Below are 24018 nucleotides of genomic sequence, written 5' to 3' on the forward strand. Positions count from 1 at the left end.
AATATCTACTGCGTTGCATATATTTTATCTTTACAATAGCAAAATATATTTTTTTATTAAACTATTTACAAATATATTAAAGAAATATAAGTTTCAGAGTGCTTTTACTATTTCCACAGTGCATAACTCTTCATTTTCTCTTATAAAAAAAATAATCTATGAACAGTCTTGCTGACCGAGATTGGTTAATTGTATCATTTATAAGCATGATAAGTGGCTTAATTAATTATGTTAATATCTATAAGCATGACGAAAAAATAGCGGAAAACTGATTATTTAAGTTCATTGTCTGAGTCAAGGGACCATAACTCTGTCCAATATCATCAGACTGGAACAAAATTCAAATTCGATCTATAAGTTATCATGATAAAACTACATACCAAATATCAAATCAATATCTTCAAGCATGAAGAAAAAAAGTGTGGAAAACTTCTTATTTGAGCGAGTTCAATAGTACCATAACTCTGGACAAAATCCTCAGATTGAAACAAAATTCTACCTTGATCTGTAACTGATCTGTAACTTGTCATGATATAACAATATCAAATCTATATATGTAAGCATAAAGGAACAAATTGTGTAAAACTGACAGATGGAAAGATGGACAGACAGATGGACAAAAGGAAATGAGCGCAAACCTAGAACCCCCTTTTAAAATATAATATGCATACTAAAACATGGAGATGTCTATTTCCAATATAATTATACATACTTAGACAGTGAGATCTCTTTTCCAATATAATCTTCATGATGAAGAACTGTATCATTCCATGGAATTTCTAAAAATTTAAGAATTCTTTTCATCCACAATTCAGGGTGCAATGTCAACTGTTCATAATACACAGGTAAACAGTGTCTAGCACCTACATGTAAACATTGAGCATACATGGACTCCATGGCACGATTCCACTTCGACAGACAATTTCTATAACTTGTTAAATCAAACCCTGTAATGGTTATCCTACGTGAGATGATAGAATGTACTGTTGCCCGCCCATCGCGTATCATAAACAAGAACTTTGAATTTGGGAATATTTTTTTTAAGTAGACACTGGATTTCAGAGTAAATGGATCTTTATTACACAGCCTTGGAGCTGCTTCACCATGCTTCGCTATCACTTCTAACACAAAAGCTGAAATAGCAGAGTCAATTACAAAATCTGAAATTCCTGCTTCTTGCAATCGTCTTTTTTCAGTTTCTGATTTATACCATTGAGCTCGCATTCCCAATATCCTTGGAACAATGCGTGTTTCCTCTCCACAGCGTACGTCTGGATGTGCGTCAATCATTGCTCTCATTAGAGTTGTTCCACTTCTAGGCATCCCGCCAATAAAGATTAACGGACTTTCTCTGCCGTATTCTATTGCCTTTCCTTGTTGGGTATAGACAAATTTCTCGTGTTCTGACGGGACCATGATCATATTTGGCTTTTTATCACATTGTAGAAAATTATAACAAATCAGAAGAACACTGATAAAACAAACAACAACATAACACATGGATTTCTTCAACTTCATCCCCATCATACAGTCACAACATGTTTGTTCATCGCTGTCTGTATTGTACCTACAAAATAAGTGTGGACACATAGTAATACCTTCAGTCACAACATGTTTGTTCATCTCTGTCTGTATTGTACCTACAAAATAAGTGTGGACACATAGTAATACCTTCAGTCACAACATGTTTGTTCATCTCTGTCTGTATTGTACCTACAAAATAAGTGTGGACACATAGTAATACCTTCAGTCACAACATGTTTGTTCATCTCTATCTGTATTGTACCTACAAAATAAGTGTGGACACATAGTAATACCTTCAGTCACAACATGTTTGTTCATCTCTATCTGTATTGTACCTACAATGAGTGTGGACACATACAAATACCATCTTACTTTAACATTAAAATAACAACCAATAATAAATTCTTACAAACAGGATTCTCTTAGATTATCTAATTTTTACTCAAAAATCCTCCTTTTTTATTATTACTGTATTTGGTTATGTTAAATCTGCACTTTCAAACCAGTCTATGTAGTTGAAACCAGGGGCTTGTTTAATTCACAACTGTAGATGGTATGGTTTTCAATTTTTTTTTTTTTTAATAATAGACATTTCTTACGTCATGTATGCCATGTATGTTTCTTTTTTATTTCATTCATTTATTTTAAATTCTTTTATTACTTTTTTCTGTGAGGTTGGACAAGCTTTGGACAAATGTTTATGACTTTGAATATATTATTATTGTACTTTGACCTAAAATGGTTTACTTTTACAAATTGTGACTTGAATGGGGAGTTGTCTCATTGGCACACATACCACATCTTCTTATATCTATGATTAAAATAAAAAAAATGTTTAAAAAAAAGATTTGATTGAGAAAACAATCTTAGGTATCAGTTTATCTTACAACAGACATAAGGTGGTACCCAACACTTTAACTAAAATTAATTTGGTTTGTTTAATGTTCTTAAAATTTTGACAAAGTATTTACTTTTACTCTTTGACAAAAATATAAAAATTTCAAAAAATTTGAACTAACAGTTTTATCAGAAAAATTACACTGGTTATATAGCAGTTTGATGAACACTTATTTTGATCATTGAGAAGCTTGATATTCTCTTAACACCACAACGTAATCAAAACGTTTAGCTGATTTTACAGAGTTATCTCCCTGTAGTGTTAGGTACCACCTTAAATAAAAATTAACATGATTAATTAGTACATTATAAAATTGAGAATGGTAATGGGGAATGTGTGAAAGAGACAACAACACGACCATCGAGCAGACAACAGCAGAAAGTCACCAACAGGTCTTCAATGCAGCGAGAAATTCCCACACCCGGAGGCGTCCTTTAGCTGGCCCCTAAACAAATATATATACTAGTTCAGTGATGATGAACACCATACTAAACTCCAAATTGTACACAAGAAACTAAAAGTTAAAATAACACAAGACTAACAAAGGCCAGAGGCTCCTGACTTGGGATAGGCACAAAAATGCGGCAGGGTTAAACATGTATGTGAGATATCAACATTCCCTTTACCTCTAGCCAATGCAGAAAAGTAAACACATAACAATACATACATTAAAATTCAGTTCAAGAGAAGTCTGAGTCTAATGTCAGTCTAATTGTTTATTAGTTCCCAATTACAGGCTTTCTACAGTCAAATTTTCTGTACCTTTCAAGGAAAAAAAAGAAATCCCTGCATTTTACCCTTTATTTTATCCACACTTTTTATAATCAGTGTATTGTAAACTTATGTGACACAAGGCAGGGGCGGATCCAGCCATTTTAAAAGGGAAGGGGGGGTTTCCAACTATATGCTCCCATTCAAATGCATTGATCTGCCAAAAAAAAGGGGGGGGGGGTTTAAACCCCTGGAACCACCCCTGGATCCTCCAATGCAAGGTTCAAATGTATAAAATGGGTGTCATTGTATAAAGTATTTATTTATTTTCTAGTGCTACTTTTAGAATGTATACATATTTTTTTACAAATATTAATTACATGAACTATGTCACAACAAATGTTACAATGTGAACTGCCCTGTCATAAATGTCTGCATAAACAAATTATACAATTAATAATGTGATTTTATTTACTTTATTTTACATTTCCTTTTGAGTGTTTTTTTTACTTTAATAAGTTGATGAATATCAACCTTTAAGTATTAAAAAAAAAAGTTTTATTAGTTAGGTTTATAAATAACAATGAGGTTTCAAAGGACAGGATGAATATTTGACTTCTTTTAAAAATAGGTTAACATGTTTGAAATCCATTTACATTCTAACATAAAAAAGTTAATATATAACCAGAATTGTACCGGTTTTCATACAAAAAATATTTTGTTAACTGAGCAAAAAAATAAAGCAACAAATGTTATTAAGTTGGAATTAAATAAAATGCTTCAATGCACAGCCTGATATGAGCCGCAGAGGTTGAACCCGGAACAGTTGGGGCAAATATTAACACAATATTCAAGCTTGATACTGTCTGAATTTGAATTGTGAACTAATTTATGACATAATATAGGTTTCTGACACAAAAAAATGTCAAGATCTTACAAATCTATTGTGCAATACTGTGCAATTAAAGATTTCTTCTTGAAACTTTTAAAAAATTTTAAATTTTAAAAAAATTAAAAAAATTTTAAACCCCTTAAAAATATTGGAACCCCCAAACTTTGTGAATCCCCCCTCATCCCTGGGAGCAATCACCCCAACACTCAATCCCAGTCTTTCCTTTGAATTATGGAACCTTGTAGTACAGTTTCAGAAAGATCCACACACTTACACAAGTTATTGTCAGAAACTAGAACCAGTTACTCCGCAGGGCGCAGCTTTATACGACGGTAGAGTTCCAACCCTGAACAGTTGGGGCAAGTATGGACACAACATTAAGCTTGATACAGCTCTGAATTTGGATTGTGATTAAATAGTTGACACAACATAGGTTTCTGACACAGAATGTATGTGGTCTAAGAACTTAAACTTAAAAATTTTTAATTTTAAATTGGACATTTACCTATTATGGTCCAATATCCAAAATCTAAATACATGGTTAGATTCAGCATATCAAAGAACCCCAAGAACTCAATGTTTGATGAAATCAAATAAAGTTCAACTTTGGACCCTTTAGACCTCAATGTGGACCAATTTGATAACCAGGCCCAAATATCAAAAATCTAAATACATGGTTATATTCAGCATATATCAAAGAACCCCATATATTCAATTTTTGTTGAAAGCAAACAAAGTTCAATTTCAGACCAACTTGAAAACTGGGCTTATAATCAAAAATCTAAAAACATGTTTAGATTCAGCATATCAAAGAATCCCAAGAATTCAATTTTTGTTAAAATCAAGCTAATTTAAATTTTGGACCCTTTGGACCAATTTGAAAATGGGACCAAAAATCAAGAATCTATATACACAGTTAGATTTGGCATATCAAAGAACCCCAATTATTCATTTTTTTATGAAATCAAACAAAATTTAATTTTGGACCTTTTGGACCCCTAAACTGTTTGGACTAAAACTTCCAAAATCAATCCCAACCTTCCTTTTACGGTCATAAACCTTGTGTTTAAATTTCATATTTACTTATACTAAAGTTATGGTGCGAAAACCAAGAACAATGCTTGTTTGGGCTCTTTTTGGGCCCCTAATTGCTAAACTGATGGGACCAAAACTATCAAAATCAATCCTAACTTTCCTTTTGTATTCATGAAACTTGTGTTTAAATTTCATAGATTTCTATTTACTTATACTAAAGTTATTGTGTGAAAACCAAGAAAAATGCTTATTTGGGCCCTTTTTTGGGCCCTAATCCCTATATTGTTTGGACCAAAACTCCCAAAATCAATCCCAACCATCCTTTTGTGGTCATAAACCATGCGTTTAAATTTCATACATATCTATTTACTTAAACTAAAGTTATAGTGCGAAAACCAATGTGTCTTTGGATGATGAAAACAACAACGATGATGACGCCAACGTCATACAAATAAGAAAATTTTAGGTCATATAAAAATGCTTGTTTTTGGCCCCTAATTCCGGTATGAATGGGCCAATAACCCCAAACCTAATCTTCCTTTTGTGATATGGAACCTTGTGGTACAATGTCAGAGAGATCCATACACTTGCACATAAGTTATAGTTCAGAAACTACAAAATGCTTGTTTTTGGCCTCTTTTTGGCAGTGTTATTCCTAAAATGTTGGCACCATAACTTCCAAAATGAATGCAATCTTCTACTTGTGGAATTAAACATTGTGGTACAATTTCAGGGCAATTGAAATACTTATACACAAGTTAATATCCTAAAAGTAGAAAAATGCTTGTTTTGGGCCCCTTTTTGGCCAATAACTCCCAAACGGTTGGGACCATCATCCTCATAATCAATACCAACTTTTCTTTTGTGGTATAGAACCTTATGAAGTTTCAAAGAGATCCATTCATGTTTTCTAAAGTTATTGCCCAGAAACCAAATGTGTCTTCGGACGACGACGCAGACGACATCATACCATTATACGATCCCCCTAAAAAACTATACTTGACTTCTTAACATAGGCAATACATTAATTATTGTAATAAAAAGATAATAAAGTAAGAGGTACACATTTTAATCCACAAAATAATTCAAAAATTCATAATTGAAAGTTTTAAAATTAAAACATATGTAGCTGAACTGTTTTCTTAGTACATTTTTTACATTTAACTAATAATAGGGTATACTTGTAAAAGTGTTTTTTACTAACTTATAGTTATATCATTTTGGAGGTAGAGTTATATCCCTTGGACATTTAGATTTATTTTTCTTCTTCCATAAATAGAAGTAAAAAAGTCATATCTACTCCCTCTTCAAATTTTTCTGTTCCCTGGATTGCTATAATAGAGTGTTTATTGCCTGGATTGGCCTTAAAGGGTCTTGAAATCAGGGGGGTAGCTGAGTTGAAATAAAGTGCAAGCATATATAAAAAATAAATAAAAATTTTTTTGAGCCGAGCGAAGCGAGGCGAAAATTTTTTTGGACCATTTTATGATGAAAATGATAAATACCCTATCTGTTTCTTACTATACCATATTTCAAGAAACGATAGTAACATCCTAGTGGGTTTCGTAATTTGGAAACCCGGGAACAGATAAGACACAAAATGACAAGCAAAAACTTTCAACATTGAAAACTAACTACAGATGAAAAACACGGACCCTGTGCTAAAATAAAAATCTAGCTTCTTCATTTTTATTTTTATTTCTACCGGGGTTAAACTTTGTGTCGTGATTGTAGTTGCAAGTACAGACACCGCCAGACACGATAATCCGGAAAGACTAAAGACTATCCGAAATTCAATTTCAGGATTTTTTTTTATTTTTTTTTTTGTGAAAAACATGTGCAAGCAAATGATTTTTTGCGTAAAAGCAGCTACGCGCCTGGAAATGTTTCTCTTTAATAGTTATCTTTACTAATCATAAAATCATAGTTTCATGGACAAGAAGCTTGGCTGTTATCTTCAAAATTCTCCCTGATTTACAAGTTATTGTATCCAGAAGTTTTAAATGTGTCCAACAATATACAAGGATGCAGTTTTCCATGTGTTCCTAATGACAATAACCTTAATATCTGAATTTGATTCAAATTAGTTTTCTATGTTCCAATCACAAGCTGTGTCCATCTGATTTAAAATTACTACTGAATCTTACCTGAATTTATATCGATGGAGTGTGCCATCAGTTCCCCACTGTATTCCACTTTTGGTTTTCATTCAATTCTAAAATGAATTAAACATTGTTAAAATGGTCATTTATTTTGTATAGTTGAAGCATGTATGATAAATAGGATGTATTTACCTTTATGACAAGAGGTGTCCCTGTTCATACTGATCATTAATTTCAGATGTGCTTATATACTTGATTTTATATTTTAATTAAACTTTCTGTTTTTACCTAAGGCTTAAATTAACCTGTATTTTACATCTGTCATATGTAAATTTATTCATGTTTCTCAAATATTTGGAGCAAAAAAAATTAACAATTACAATTTTTTTTCTTCCGATCTATATCATGCATGTTAATTGACCAAATCTTTTATGTAATTGTATATATACTGAAGATCTCCAGGTAGACACATCTTTATTCTGTACAGTATTGTCATAGTTGCATGATACGTAAAAATTTCCTTGTGAAAAATATACCGAGGATTTATTATCATATTGTGAAGTTTTGTGGGTACAGGTGAACTGCAAATTTAAATTTTCATAGAAATGAAAATATTTATTTAGGTTTGTATGCAGACTTTTGTAAAACCATGAAATTAAATATCTATGAAATTTTTTTTTTGGTAAATTTAACCTTTTCGTACCTATGAAAATAAATGAATCCTCTGTAAGCATGATAGGAAAAACATTGGCAGTTTAAGGCTTGCTAAAAATACGAATAAAAACCCAACACAAAACAGATTTGAAAAAAACCCTCTCCTTAGCTAAAAACTATATTATACGCATGAAAAAGGAACCTATTCTATCACTACTTATCTCCTGAAGCATGCTAAGTATCCTGTGTAAAAAAAATCAAAATAAAATGAAATCATTGACCGTTAAAATTATCCTTGTTCTCTGTCGACATTCTAATTTTTGTTTGGCCAAAGAATTTCCTATAAAATTGAGAATGGAAATGGGAATGTGTCAAAGAGACAACAACCCGGCCATAGAGCAGACAACAGCTGAAGGCCACCTATGGGTCTTCAATGCAGCGAGAAATTCCCGCACCCAGAGGCGTCCTTCAGCTGGCCCCTAAACAAACATATATACTAGTTCAGTGATTATTGATGTCATATTAAACTCTGAATTATACACAAGAAACTAAATTTAAAAATCATTCAAAACTAACAAAGGCCAGAGGCTCCTGAATTGGGACAGGCGCAAAAATGCATTGGGGTTAAACATGTTTTTTTGAGATCTCAACCTTCCCCCTATAATTCATGTAATTAACCTTGTTCTAGGTCAACATTCTGATTTTTGTTTGGCCTAAGAATGTTCTACGTATGTAATATAATTATCTTTGTTCTAGGTCTACATTTTGATTTTTGTGTGGCCTCAGAATGTTCTACGTATGTAATATAATTATCTTTGTTCTAGGTCTACATTCTGATTTTTGTTTGGCCTCAGAATGTTCTACATATGTAATATAATTATCTTTGTTCTAGGACAACCTTCTGATTTTTGTTTGGCCTAAGAATTTTCTACGTATGTAACATAACCATTCTATGATGACAATCTGACTTATAATTACTATCATAACTTTTAGAACCTTTAAACTCATATTTCTAAGATGTGTTAAAAAAATATGATATACTATATGATCTTGTTTATACCTTGATATCTATAACTTTGTTGTAGTGTTCATTTACAACTACATGTTTATAATATGTCACAATTAGCCAAACTTCATATGAATAATAATAGAGGTGGGGTAAATGACAGCAACCCGACTTAAAAAAAAGACATCTAGAGGTCAACGTCTTTAACAATAAATAGGTGTCTATATTCCAATGTGTCAAGGTCTAAAAAGTGTAGAACATTTGTCAACTAGGCAGCTACCAACACTATGGCAGCATAATTCTTAAACAGAAACTGTAAACCAAATCAAGTTTATTACTTTTATCCAGAAACCAACAAAAACAGTAAACGACAACTATTCTTTTAACGATATTTTAGGGGCATAACCATGATGGCACTGAATCAAGAATTGTCAAATCTGTAAAATCAGAACTCCCTCAAAGTTAGTAATTTGTGGTCCATGACATCATGCATCTGTCAATTATTATCCAGAAACATAAAAATAAACCTATGTTTGAGATAGTTAAATAAGGAACATAACTCTTGAATAATTAAAAATATCACACATTCAAAATTGAACTTGATTTGTATTTTATCCATCATAAAAATGTGCTCAAATCTGAAAGGGTTTCTGACAAGTGATACTTAAAGTCATATGAAACCTCAAATTAAAAAAAAATATGCATATGTTTTTATAACTAAATGGATAGTTTTCTTTATACAACTTATGTACATATACTTTTTTCTGAGGAAAATTCTTTAATTTGTCCACATTTAGAAGTTTACCAATTTTTAATTGCTTGCTTCCAGGAAGCAATTCGCCAACATATTTTCCGTATGAAATCTATCATTAAATTAAACTATCTGATTGTACATGTTAAACACGTGCTCATTACCCATGCTTTTTGTTGATTGTTTACTATATGGTGACAATCAGTAAACTTCGGCTTCAAAACACGGCATTTAATGAGCAGCCATATTTGTTAATTCATAACAGACAAAAAATTGACGATTATACGATCTATTTGCGTAAAAAATGATAAAATCGTGCACAGAGGACTAAGTTTATGATATATACATGCATTGGTTCAAGAATTGGATAAACATTATTTTTCACCAGTCAATTGTTTCATGTTCATCTGGAAACCAAAATAATCTTATAATTCTAAAGATCAACATGCAAGGGGCATAACTCTTGAAAGGAACAGAAAAAAGAAATAAGAAAAACAGCAGGCAATTAATGAGCATAATATATACTTACAAGAAAAATAAACAAATAAATATCCATTTTTGTTTAAACAGAAGTTTATCCCATCAGTAACCATTTGGATTATAGATCTATCATTAGCACAGATTATTACATAGTGTATGCATTGTGTATCATCTGCAGCCAATCAATATAACTGTTTAACACAGAGTTATATCAAATTTGAAACTGTCAAACAAATCAATATCTATAAACACAATGTCACACTGCTACTTCATAGTCCAGGTGCTGTCTTTACTGTACTTTTTACCTGAAAGTTTACATAATCTTATAAATGATTTCCTGAATCATGTTAATGGCACATTGAGAGATCAACTTTTTATCATTTACACTAAATTTTGAGACAAACAAGAATGTGTCCAAAGTACATGGATGCCCAACTCGCACTATCCTTTTCCATGTTCCATGGACTGTGTAATTGGGTAATACTCTAAGTTGGTATTAAAATTAGAAAGATTATACTATAGGGATCATATGTACTAAGTTTCAAGTTGATTGGACTTCAATTTTATCAAAAACTACCTTGACTAAAAACTTTAACCTGAAACTCCCACTTTCATTTTCTATGTTTAGTGGACCGTGAAATTGGGGTCAAAAGTCTAATTTGGCTTCAAAATTAAAAAGATTATATCATAAGCAACAAGTTTACTAAGTTTCAAGTTGATTGGACTTCAGCTTTACCAAAAACTACCTTGACCAAAAACTTTAACCTGAAACTCCCACTTTCATTTTCTATGTTCAGTGGACCGTGAAATTGGGGTCAAAAGTCTAATTTGGCTTTAAAATTAGAAAGATCATATCATAAGCAACAAGTCTACTAAGTTTCAAGTTGATTGGACTTCAGCTTCATCAAAAACTACCTTGACCAAAAACTTTAACCTGAACGGACGGACGTACAGACGGACGCACAGAAGAACGGAGCCACAGACCAGAAAACATAATGCCCCTCTACTATTGTAGGTGGGGCATAAAAATCCTAATTTGAAAGCTTCATTAGGAATGTTTGATATTGGTTTAGTCGATCAACACTATTCTCTGATTATTTATACTTATGTACCCCACTATTCTCTATTCTTTAAATTTAGCTAGGTACCCCTAGATTCATTTTTATGCCCCACCTACGATAGTAGAGGGGCATTATGTTTTCTGGTCTGTGCATCCGTCCGTCCGTCCGTTCGTTCGTTCGTCCGTTCGTCCGTTCGTCCGTCTGTCCCGCTTCAGGTTAAAGTTTTTGGTCGAGGTAGTTTTTGATGAAGTTGAAGTCCAATCGACTTCAAACTTGGTACACATGTTCCCTATGATATGATCTTTCTAATTTTAATGCCAAATTAGAGATTTTACCCCAATTTCACGGTCCACTGAACATAGAAAATGATAGTGCGAGTGGGGCATTCGTGTACTGAGGACACATTCATTTTTTGGCCTATTATTCTCTAATATTTTTTTTTCTTTTTTCTTTTTTTAATTTATTAAGTTTAAATACAGAATAGCAAAGTGGTGTTAATAAAAAGCTATCAAAAATTCCAAATGACTATTCAAACTTAATCATTTTCTATCTTGACAAACATTTGGATATAAACATAAACATTATAAAACACCAACCTTTCTATTCTTTTTTACCTTCATTGTTCATCGTGCTCATATATTACATGTACTTTAAAGTATGTAAACTTGTATCAATGGCAATAAGTCATGTTATCCTGTAATTAATATCACCTGAAGTTTAGAACTTTTTTACATGTATTATAACTGCTTTTGAATTATTCAATAGGGAAAGAAGACAATCTTAATTTCAGGCCACATTAATTAGACACAGATTAATTGCAATTAATTATAATATGTTTAACAATATATAATATTTTATGTACATGTAATATACATAATATATAGGGGTCAGATTTGTTTTGGAATACAGAATAGAGGTTAGAATGAAAGTACAATGACCTTAGGGACAGGGCCTCAAAATAGTTGTCAAACAGTGTTGAGGACCATACTTTTACCTATTATGGTTTACTTTTACAAATTGTGACTTGAATGGAGAGTTGTCTCATTGGCACTCAAACCACATCTTCTTATATCTATCTATCTACTAATAGCTATGAACCCACTCAAACCACATCTTCTTATATCTATCTATGTACTAATAGCTATGAACCCACTCAAACCACATCTTCTTATATCTATTTATGTACTGATAGCTATGAACCCACTCATACCTCATCTTTGTATATCTATCTATGTACTTATAGCTGACTAAGCTATGAACCTATAGAGAATATCATTGATCTTTCACAAGAAGTTTCTATTAAACTAAAACTTCACATTCAAAATTGCTAATTACTTCTAAGTTGCTGAACCATGACATCGGGGCAGAGCCTCCAAATAGTCATACATTTAACATAATCAATGTTCTATGAAAACTAAGCACTGTGGATTCATTTATTTTCGTGGGTACCAATTTTTGTTGATTATAAAAGTTTCTTGTGTATAATTCGGAGTTTAGTATGACGTCCATTATCACTGAACTAGTATACATATTTTTTAAGGGGTCAGCTGAAGGACGCTTCGGGTGCGGGAGTTTCTCGCTACATTGAAGACCCATTGGTGGGCTTCGGCTGTTGTCTTCTCTATGGTCGGGTTGTTGTCGCTTTGACACATTCCCCATTTCCTTTCTCAATTTTATTACATGTTCATGGAGCTTTAATTTTGTGGTTTAGCAGAAGTTTGCATACAATCCTATGAAAAATCTGTTATTCGTTTAACATTTAATTTTGTGGTTCACCTATACCCACGAAAATTCGTATCCCAAGAATAATATCCCATCTTCTTATTTTTACAAACAACAGTTGAACCAAAGGCATGTACACCTTACAATAATTTCATACAACAAATAAAAGAGGTCCTAGAACTAACATAAAAAGTCTTAACATTTTCGATGAACCATGAAAATGATTTTGTTCTTTATAATCTTTTTTCAGTTTCTACAAAAAATACATTAACTAGTTATTCAGGGGCAATAACTCCTATTAGGAATCAGTTGACAATTTTTGCAATGTTGACCTATTTGTATTTATTATTGTGCTGAATATATTTGTTATCTAAATGTTCTCTCTATTCATTATGGTTCTGCCAAAAAAAACACCTTTCAAGGGCAATAACTCCTATAAGGGGTAAAAGGAAAATTTCAGCATAGCTGATTTAAATTCGAAGATTCTCTCAAAAGATTGTCTCTTGTGCCGAACATTTTTTATATTTACAATTTCTTTCCATCTATTATGGGTTCTGTACAAATGGGTAAAAATCATCTTGAAGGGCAATAACTCCTTCTAAAGTTCAGGTTTCATTTCATATTTAATACATGTTTTATTTCTGAATATGGTTTAATATTTAATCAATCCATTGCATAAATTTCCACTTAAAATTTCAGGATTTCTAAAATCAAATCTCCAAGATATCACTGAATAACACATAGAAATTGTATTTTTTCATCTTTAGATTTAATCAAAGTATGTTTTCACAGCTGCAACAAATTGTTATTTTCCAATAGTTCAAAAAGAAGCGTTCACTGTTTAGTAATCATTAAATGTATGTTGCCTTTTGTAATCTGAATCTTTAATGTTTGCTTTTAAAATGGAAAAATCAATTGTTTGCTTATATGTCAAGTAAATAGAAAATCCACTACTGTTAACGAAATATAATTTTCTAAAATGACAATTAAAAAGGTATTCATAATTAAGGGTTTCCTCCTTAAAAAAAGAAGATTTTTTGGTTGCTTTTTTCCAACCTTTAGTCTGTGAGGAGACCTGAAATTTTGTTCAATTTCAATATGAATAGGGCCAATAAAACTAAAAGGTAGACATAGTGGGGTATACTTGTGGTATGGGTAGGCAAGTACTGAAAATCAAAGTGATGGAAATCACTCTTGGAAAGAATGGAATAGTAGTTTCAATAATTTCATATTAATATTATTTGAGTATAGTGTGGACAAAAAAGAACATTAGTATAGAAGACAATTACAAATACTACAGGTCTTTAGCAGGAATTTGAAAAGCACTTTATCAATGTATCAGTTGAGTTAAATATTAATTAATGAGAGTGGGTCAACAATTTGTTTAAATTGCAACTAAATCTTAACTAAATACATGAAATAATGTTCCCTGTACATAACATGCTTCACCTTTCACATAATTATATTTAGAAACAAAACTCACCAAATAAAGATTCTTCAAATAAAAGTATCATTTATCCTTGTAGGACATAGGATCAACAGAAACTCAGATCTTTATTGTCTCCAAAAATTAATTTTCAAAGGTTGTTTTGGGGACATTTTGTAAATTGAAACATATCTAAAAAGGTTTTTTTGGGGACATATTGTAAGTTAAAATATAGGTATAATATTTTTTCTCCTTTAAAAATTGCATTAAAAGGGTGAAAAAACCTGATACATTTTTCAGAAAAATACAGTCTGCATGCACCATTTACTTTCTAACTACTAGCAAGGACAACCAATATTTCAAAATTTTACTTATTGGTCCAAACAAAATTTTGCAATAATTTACTAGTCTGAATATAATTTCACTAGTCTGGGGCATCGGACTAGTGGCCACCCGTGCAGACTAATAATACGAAAAAAAATGAAATTAAAAACATTTTAAAATTTTTCCCTAGATACTGTCGTTTGGTCATAAACAATCTCTTCTGTTCAATGCATCTGTTTAAAGAATCTCACTATATATATTTATATATGTATTGCATCATTTTACAAAATCAAGATCTCAAACATGTAAATTTATGTTTAACATGTTTAACACAAAAACATTGTAATTTATTTATCTTTTGATTTAATCAGAAATAAATTTTCACAGCTGCAACATATTTTTGTTTTTAGATTTTTAAGATAATGTTGCACAGTTAAATATTCTACAAGTTATGAAGTATCATTTGTCTTTGAAAATGTAGGTCTTTGATGTTTGCTTTCAAAAAAGAAAAATCAATTGTTTGCTAATAAAAAGCCTATAGATGTTGTTTCATGTGTTTGAAAACTGAATGTCACTTTTCTAAGGCCAAATAAAATAATATGTGCGTTTCCTTTTTCATCTTTGAACCAGATGCTCCGCTGGGCACAGCTTTATACGACCGCAGATGTCAAACCCTGAACAGTTGGGGCAAGTATGGACACAACATTCAAGCTTGATACAGCTCTGAATTTGGATTGTGATTAAATATTTGACACAGCATAGGTTTCTGACACAGAATGAATGTTGTCAAATTTTCTTTTAAGCAATACACTGCTGTTGAATATTAATCCCCTAAAAAATTATTTTAATTCATGAAATCTGAAATGGGAAATATTGTATTGGATTACCTCCCTTACACTGCTTTTAACTTGTCTAAATTGTCCTTTAACCAGAAAAAAACTTGTTTTTCCACCTCTATTGCCCCTAATTGCTAAAGGATTTAAACCATTAAATTAACCCCTCAAAACCATCCCTTTGTAGTATGGAAGCTTGTTGTATAATTTCAGAGAGATTTATACACTTGACACAAGTCATTGACTGTAAATTACAACAAGTTATTGTCTGGAAATTAGAAAAATGCTTGTTTTTGGCCCTTTTGTGGCCCCTAATTCCTGCATGAATGGGACAATAACCCCAAAACTCATTCATAGCCTTCTTTTTGTGATATGGAACTTTGTGGTACAATGTCAGAGAGATCCATACACTAACACATAAGTACAAATGTAATTGTACATAAACTATAAATCAAAGAGCTGAATAGCTCTGAGGGGAAAGACAGCCCTTGTTTCTATTTCATTTTTTTGGGGTGGGGGTTGGGGGGGTTGGGGGGGGGGTTTTCTTTTGATAGTCTTCATATAAAGAATGAAAAAAAGAACAGCTAGAACATGTGGAAGGTTGACACTATTGGAATCAATTGTTGTATAATGTAATTTCGTTTCTTTAGTTTAGGATTCAATTTAGACCAATGGAAGAGATCTGCATCTTCTAAATCTAAACATTCAATTAAAGTTGAATTCTGTCATTTAACAACAACTACAATTATTTTTGAAATCTTAATAGTGTACGACTGAACTGTAGGCTAGGGCCATTTTCCACTTTTTGTGACAGTACTCTTAAAATTTTTTAATTTTTTTCTTAAGAAAGTTAGGACTGAAAAATCTATTCAGTTTTAAATTTCCATTGATAAAGTTCCCAGTTATATCTCTCATCACAGGGATACAGGTACTAATAAAAATAACAATATGATTGATGTAAACTGTGTGAAGCTTGTTTCCAAATCCTACATTTTGAAATATTTGTAAAATTTCATGAATAAATAGGTTTAAACTACAAAATGCAACATTTGTAATTTTTTTGTAACTATTACAATGATTATGTTGGTACACAAAATTTAGTTTTAATGAAAGACTACTTATCATATACTAAATGTCACATTTTAAGTGTTTATTTTAGTGGATAATTAGCTCATAAATTGAGGTGCTCCTGAATTGGAGGAAGATTCTCAAAACAGAGTTTTACAGAAAAAAATGGAAAAGATCGTTTCTCTCCCCGATCTCATGTAGCCCATCGGACTTCCTGTTTACTTTGAAAGTTGTTGACCTACAAATTAAAGTATTGCATGTTGATGTTTAAATCATCTACAGCAAACATCATTATGTTTAAATTCAACAAATACTATTTTTTAATTAGTGCACGATCTCTGAGAATGATTTAAATAACCAGTGAAGGATATCCCTGCTTATGTGTAGTGTGGCATTCCAATAATGATGTCACTATAAAATACAATGTAGGTTGGATATATTTAGAATATCTCGTCATACTGATTTTTCTGGATTGTAAAAGAAACGTAAATAGTGTAAAGGAGAACTCGATATACGATAATTTCGAGAGAAACAGAAGGGAAATGTGTAAAAAAGTGTTTAAAGTCAATTTATTCATTTGTGTCTCCCCATCTCATCATTCTTAGTAAGATTTGTTGGGGGGTTTTCCACACTATAAAAACAAAATGAATGATGTGAGGGAATGTCACTCTGGTCCATTGGGGATTGACGGCTAGAAAAATGCTTGTTTTGGGCCCCTTTTGGGCCCCTAATTCCAAAACGGTTTGAACCATCACCCCAAAAATCAATCCCAACCTTCCTTTTGAGGTATTGAACCTCCTTATTAAATTTCAAAGAGATCCATTTACGTAAACGAAAGCTATTGTCCGGACACCAAATGTGTCTTTGGACATGCAGACAATGACATCATCAGTCAGGGGACTTACTTAAATAAGTGATTTTTTAAATCACTGATTTAAGTAACATTATTTCCATAAAGGTTGGAAGTTAGAGTTGTCTTTCTTTAATAATCACCTATTTAAGTAGTACAAATTAATCACTAGAAGAAGTGATTTAATTTTATTGTAGCTTTTAACATAGAATACTAATGATCCAGGGACTAATTATGTTTCTAAACTTATCAGAACCAACATCTGTGTTGTCTAGGATGACCAGGTCATTTCAGGTGATGACCTTGTACTGAATCTAGGATAATGACATAAAAATCACTTGTTTAAGTATCAGACCTCAATTTCCTTCCCAAAAATCACTTCTTTAAGTATCATTCTTTTAATAATCCCTACTAATTTCAACACCCCCAAACAGTGAGATTTTTATCGCGAACAGTAGAATTTTATTACATAATCTGAAAGATGAAACCTTGAACTTCACAGGAAAAATACTCCCACTGCTGGGAAAAATCTTTGAAGAAAGTATCAGTTCATTATGTAAAGCCATTATTATAGCATTTTTTCAACTAAAATAGAATTTTTAGCTAAATGATAGCATCATAGGCAGAAACCTTTCTACTTAAAAGAAGCAAAAAGTTTATTTTTTTTTAAATTTTACTAATTAAAAGATATTATTTAATCCTATGTGTTTAAAATTTGGAAAAAAATACAAAATTCCAATTTGTGACAAAACCACGATTTTGCTACTCAAATAAGTGATTTAAAAATCACCTATTTCAGTAAGTCCCCTGACTGATCATACCATTATACGACAGAAACATTTTTATGTGGTCGTATAAAAAACAGGGTAGGTAGGGATTTTTTCATTTTACTATTTTTTTAACATTGAGTCTATGGGAGAGAAATTCTGACTCTAACAGTACTTATTGAAAAATAACAAAAAAAACTTGAGATAGGCTATTTCTAAGCTTAAAATATAGGGTAGGTACTAGGTGGGGAAATAGGAAAAACACATATTTTTTTTTATTTGCCCTAATAAGACCAATGATAGGACCACAGAAAACAAATATGCTATTTGAATTAAAACTGTTAAAGGTTTCCTCATGTACCTCCTTAAGAAAAAGGGTAGGATGGTTGGTATTTTTTCAAAATTATAATCCTGTTTCCGCATGATCATATGTGAAGACCTGCTATTTTGTCATGATTCCTTACCAAAAAAGTCAATAACAAGAATGTGTCCCAAGTTCATGAATGCCCCATCCGCACTATCATTTTCTATGTTCAGCGGACTGTGAAACTGGGATAAAATTTCTAATTTGGCATTAAAATTAGAAAGATCATATCATAGGGAACATGTGTATTAAGTTTCAAGTTGATTGGACTTCAAATTCATCAAAAATACATCGACCAAAAACTTTAACCTGAAGCGGGACAGACAAATGGACAAACAGATGAACAGAAGGACGAACAGATGCACAGACCAGAAAACATAATGCCCATAAATGGGGCATAAAAATATCAGGGAGGCATTTTTGAAGTTTATAGTAGACACTAAGTGGTATCTTTTCTATCTTAATTTTAGTGGTACTTCACACCTTTACCACTATCACAATGGATTGACATCTTTAATTGTGTTGATTCAAAACAGATACACTCAGACATTCACTCAAAAACAAACTTACTGACAGATCCACTCAAAACATATACACTTATGTCACTAAGACATTCACTCAAAAACAGACTTACTGACAGATTACTGACATATCCACTCAAATCATATACACTTAGACATTCACTCAAAAACAGACTTACTGACAGACCCATTCAAACCATATACACTAAGACATTCACTCAAAGACAGACTAACTGACAGATCCACTCAAAACAGATACACTAAGACATAAAATTAAAAACAGAGTTACTTACAGATCTACTCAAAACAGATACACTGAGACATTTACTCAAAACCAGACTTACTGACAGATCCACTCAAATCATATACACTAAGACATTCACTCAAAAACAGACTTACTGACAGATCCACTCAAATCATATACACTAAGACATTCACTCAAAAACAGACTTACTGACAGATCCACTCAAAACATATACACTAAGACATTCACTCAAAAACAGACTTACTGACAGATCCACTCAAAACATACATGACATATACACTAAGACATTCACTCAAAAACAGACTTACTGACAGATCCACTCAAAACATACATGACATATACACTAAGACATTCACTCAAAAATAGACTTACCGACAGATCCACTCAAAACATACATGACATATACACTAAGACATTCACTCAAAAACAGACTTACTGACAGATCCACTCAAAACATACATGACATATACACTAAGACATTCACTCAAAAACAGACTTACTGACAGATCCACTCAAATCATATACACTAAGACATTCACTCAAAAACAGACTTACTGACAGATCCACTCAAATCATATACACTAAGACATTCACTCAAAAACAGACTTACTTGCAGATCCATTCAAAACAGATACACTAAGACAGTCACTCAAAAACAGAGTTACTTACAGATACACTGAGACATTTACTCAAAACCAGACTTACTGACAGATCCACTCAAAACATATATACACTAAGACATTCACTCAAAAACAGACTTACTGACAGATTCACTCAAAACAGATACACTAACTCTAAGACAGTTACTCAAACACAGACTTACTGACAGATCCACTCAAAACATATATACACTAAGACATTAAATTAAAAACAGAGTTACTTACAGATCTACTCAAACCAGATACACTGAGATTTTCACTCATGACTTACTGACAGATCCACTCAAAACAGATACACTGAGACATCAATCAAATCCAGATTTACTGACCCATCCAATGAAAGACAGTTTTACTGACACATTCAATCAAGGATAGGAGTAGTCAGCACTTCGGTGTTGACATGAATATCAATAATCTGATCATTTTTATAAATTTCCTGATACAAAACTTTGAATTTTTCGAAAAACTAAGGATTTTCTTGTCCCAGGAATAGATTACCTTAGCTGTATTTGGCACAACTTTTTGGAATTTTGGATCCTCTATGCTCTTCAACTTTGTATTGTTTGGCTTTATAACTATTTTGATATGAGCGTCACTGATGAGTCTTATGTAGACGAAACGCGTGTCTGGCGTACTAAATTATAATCCTGGTACTTTTGATAACTATTTTCTGACACATCCAATCAAAGACAGATTTATTGACACATCCAATCAAGGATAGGTTTACTGGCATATCCAATCAAAGACAGATTTACTGACACATCAATCAAAGACAGGTTTACTGACATATTCAATCAAAGACAGGTTTAGTGGCACATTCAATCAAAGACAGGTTTACTGGCACATTCAATCAAAGACAGACTTCCTGACATTCAATCACAGGCAGACTGACTGACACATTCAATCAAAGACAGACTTCCTGACATATTCAATCAAAGACAGGTTTACTGACACATCCAATCAAGGATAGGTTTAATGGCACATCCAATCAAAGACAGATTTACTGAATATTCAATCAAAGACAGGTTTACTGACATATTCAATCAAAGGCAGGTTTACTGGCACATCAATCAAACAGGTTTACTGGCACATCCAATCAAAGACATTTTTTCTGACACATCAATCAAACAGGTTTACTGACATATTCAATCAAAGACAGGTTTACTGACACATCAGTCAAACAGGTTTACACACATATTCAATCAAAGACAGGTTTACTAACACATTCAATCAAGGACAGGTTTACTGGCACATTCAATCAAAGACAGGTTTACTAACACATTCAATCAAGGACAGGTTTACAGGCACATTCAATCAAAGACAGACTTACTGACATTCAATCACAGGCAGACTGATAGACACATTCAATCAAAGACAGACTTGCTGACATTCAATCACAGTCAGACTGACTGACAAATTCAATCAAAGACAGACTTACTGACACATGCAATCAAAGACAGATTTACTGACACATGCAATCAAGGACAGAATTACTGACACATTCAATCAAAGACAGATTTACTGACATATTTGATCATAGACAGATTTACTGACACACTCAATCAAATTCATGTTTACTGACACATTCAATCACAGACAGATTTACTGGCACATTCAATCAAAGGTACACTTAGTGACACATTCAATCAAAAGTACACTTAGTGACACATTCAATCAAAGGTACACTTAGTGACACATTCAATCAAAGACAGGTTTACTTACACATTCAATCAAAGGTACACATAGTGACACATTCAATCAAAGGTACACTTAGTGACACATTCAATCAAAGACAGGTTTACTGACACATTTAATCGAAGGTACACTTAGTGACACATTCAATCAAAGAAAACTTATTGACATGTATATTTGACGACTTACTGAAACTCATATTCAAGTTTATACAGACTAAATGAAACATTCAATATTCGACAAGGACTGGTTGTTTGATTGTTTCCCATAATCTTACCCATGATTCAAAAATGTTTTGCCTTCCTACATTCTATTAATATATAGTCGCCGTCACGTAAAATTGGCACAATGATGTTATGTTTATCTTTTTAATACTGGTTAATGAAATCATTACAGTGTGTTCTGGCTGGTCATTATCGCGTATGATACGATTTTGACACGCCTACATAGCTAATGAATATGCATGACTTGATAGATAAGATCAGCACGTGTAGCCATAAACTGAGAGGTGTAGATTTGTAATGAAAAGATATAGATGTAGTTTTGAGAATAGAAGATAGTTACAAAAATATAGTTATCATTTATTAGTATCCGAGCAAGTAAAACACGGATCTATCATAGTGGAGGACTCAAATTGTATATATTAATATTGTGACTTTAATTTCGTGGTAGTTGTTTGAACAGTTCACAATGGCTTGTTTTTCTCCTGGATATAATATCTTTTTCTTTGGATTTATATAGATTTTTCGCTTATTATATAACATTTATGTGGATATTGGAGGTGGTGCTATGACTAGATATAGACCGGTGATTTAAAAAGTGAAAACATATCAGATAACTTAACTTTTAGGAACTATATACAGCAACGGAATTTTCCGATAGTATTGTGTACATGCATCTTTATTACTAGTATTTCTGAACATTACATTTATTTTAAAACGATGGATTTTCATTTTCATATTAGAGGTAGGCCAGTTTACGAAATTCTCTGGGATTTTGCATTATATCTTATCGGTTCCAAAATAATTTCTGAATGTGAAGAAGAAGACAATAACCGCAAAGCTGTTTTTAAAATATATTTATTAGTATAAGATCAACTTTGCATGTAACCGCCTTTTGCTCCGATGATACTGTGATTATATTTTTGTGTGTGAAAATGGTTTCGCCACCACCAACATTGTTTAATACGTTCCTTACTGATCTGTGTGTGAGAATTGCCTCGCCACAGATAGTCGTGATGAAGTTTATAATTAGTGTGTGAGAATTGCCTCGCCACAAGGTTCTGGAATTGAGTGTGTGAAAATTGTCTCGCCACTCACTATCGATGTAACAAAATACCACACCACGGATACCATAGATGTAGATGGAAGAATATGTGTGAAAATCTTTGACATTTTGATGATATGTTTTAAAATTGATTTACATTGATTTGTTAGTGACTAACTTTATTTGTTTGTTATATTGATTTTTTTTTATTACTTTGCATGCTTGTATATAGGGCTACACGTGACTGCATTTAGAAGTAGTATATTTGTTGTTGTGGATACTTAAATCGTGCTGATAAGGTTATTTGTAAAAGTTACTTTTGCTATTTGAGTGTCTAATTGTATTAGGATTGTTTAAGTGAAATCAAATGATTCGTGAGATATAAAGTTAAAAGTGGCCAAAAATTGGTGGCTGGGTAGATTAGAATCAAATGATTCAAGAGTAAAAGTGGCCAAAAATTGGTGGCCAGGTGGAATCAAATGATTCAAGAGGTATTAAGTGTTATAGTGGCCAAAAATTGGTGGCCAGGTGGAATCAAATGATTCAAGAGATATGATGTGTATTAGAGGGGTCAAAAATTGGTGGCCGGGATTTTGTAAAATGTTTAAACGTTGAACAACAGATGTAGTAGCGCAAAAGATGTTATGCTAGAAATTACCTATGTTTTCCTATATTAATATCTATTTTGATTGAATGTTGTAAGAATCTTTAATCTCAGTCGACAGTGATTAATGAATAATTGTGTGAGTGTGTGAAATAGTCTAGTTATTATTATTTGAAATATATTAAGAGTCACGGGTCTCTGCTAGTGTCATCACTTTGAAACATGTATGTTTATTTTTAAAGCTACATTTTTATGCATCGCAAGTGTTCACTTGAGCAAGTTTGACAGTTGTAATCTGTCGTGCTCTTGGAAGTATCCGTAAAATAAACAAGTAAGAGTTTAGTGGTCAAGATTTTACGACCTATGGTATCGAACATCTGTGTCTGGGATTTCACAGAGAGATATTTATGATGTTGTGGTTTTTACATAATGAGTTCTAATGAGATTTAATGGATAGATTAGTTGATTTGTAACTATAAAATTTATGCACACTTGTCATTTTGACAGATCTGATAAACAGAATTTTCGTTTCAAGACTGCACA

General features: G+C 32.2%; 1 protein-coding gene across 3 annotated transcripts in view; it reads right to left on the bottom strand.

Moving 5' to 3' along the window:
• Window positions 1–24018, bottom strand: part of LOC143076376 (protein-tyrosine sulfotransferase 1-like) — a 32614-nt gene that overhangs the window by 7475 nt on the left and 1121 nt on the right. Inside the window, exons 2-5 of one of the 3 annotated variants that reach the window (XM_076252113.1) lie at window positions 13022–13089; window positions 10103–10358; window positions 7208–7275; window positions 713–1567 (exon numbers count right to left, since the gene is read on the bottom strand). In XM_076252113.1, coding sequence (XP_076108228.1) covers window positions 713–1567; window positions 7208–7269 — 917 coding nt within the window. In that variant the 5' untranslated portion in view covers window positions 7270–7275; window positions 10103–10358; window positions 13022–13089. The remainder of the gene's footprint in view (window positions 1–712; window positions 1568–7207; window positions 7276–10102; window positions 10359–13021; window positions 13090–24018) is intronic. The other 2 variants (XM_076252112.1, XM_076252114.1) reach the window with 2 other exon arrangements.

The sequence above is a fragment of the Mytilus galloprovincialis genome, chromosome 5 (assembly GCF_965363235.1).
Source record: "Mytilus galloprovincialis chromosome 5, xbMytGall1.hap1.1, whole genome shotgun sequence".
Lineage (NCBI taxonomy): Eukaryota > Metazoa > Mollusca > Bivalvia > Mytilida > Mytilidae > Mytilus > Mytilus galloprovincialis.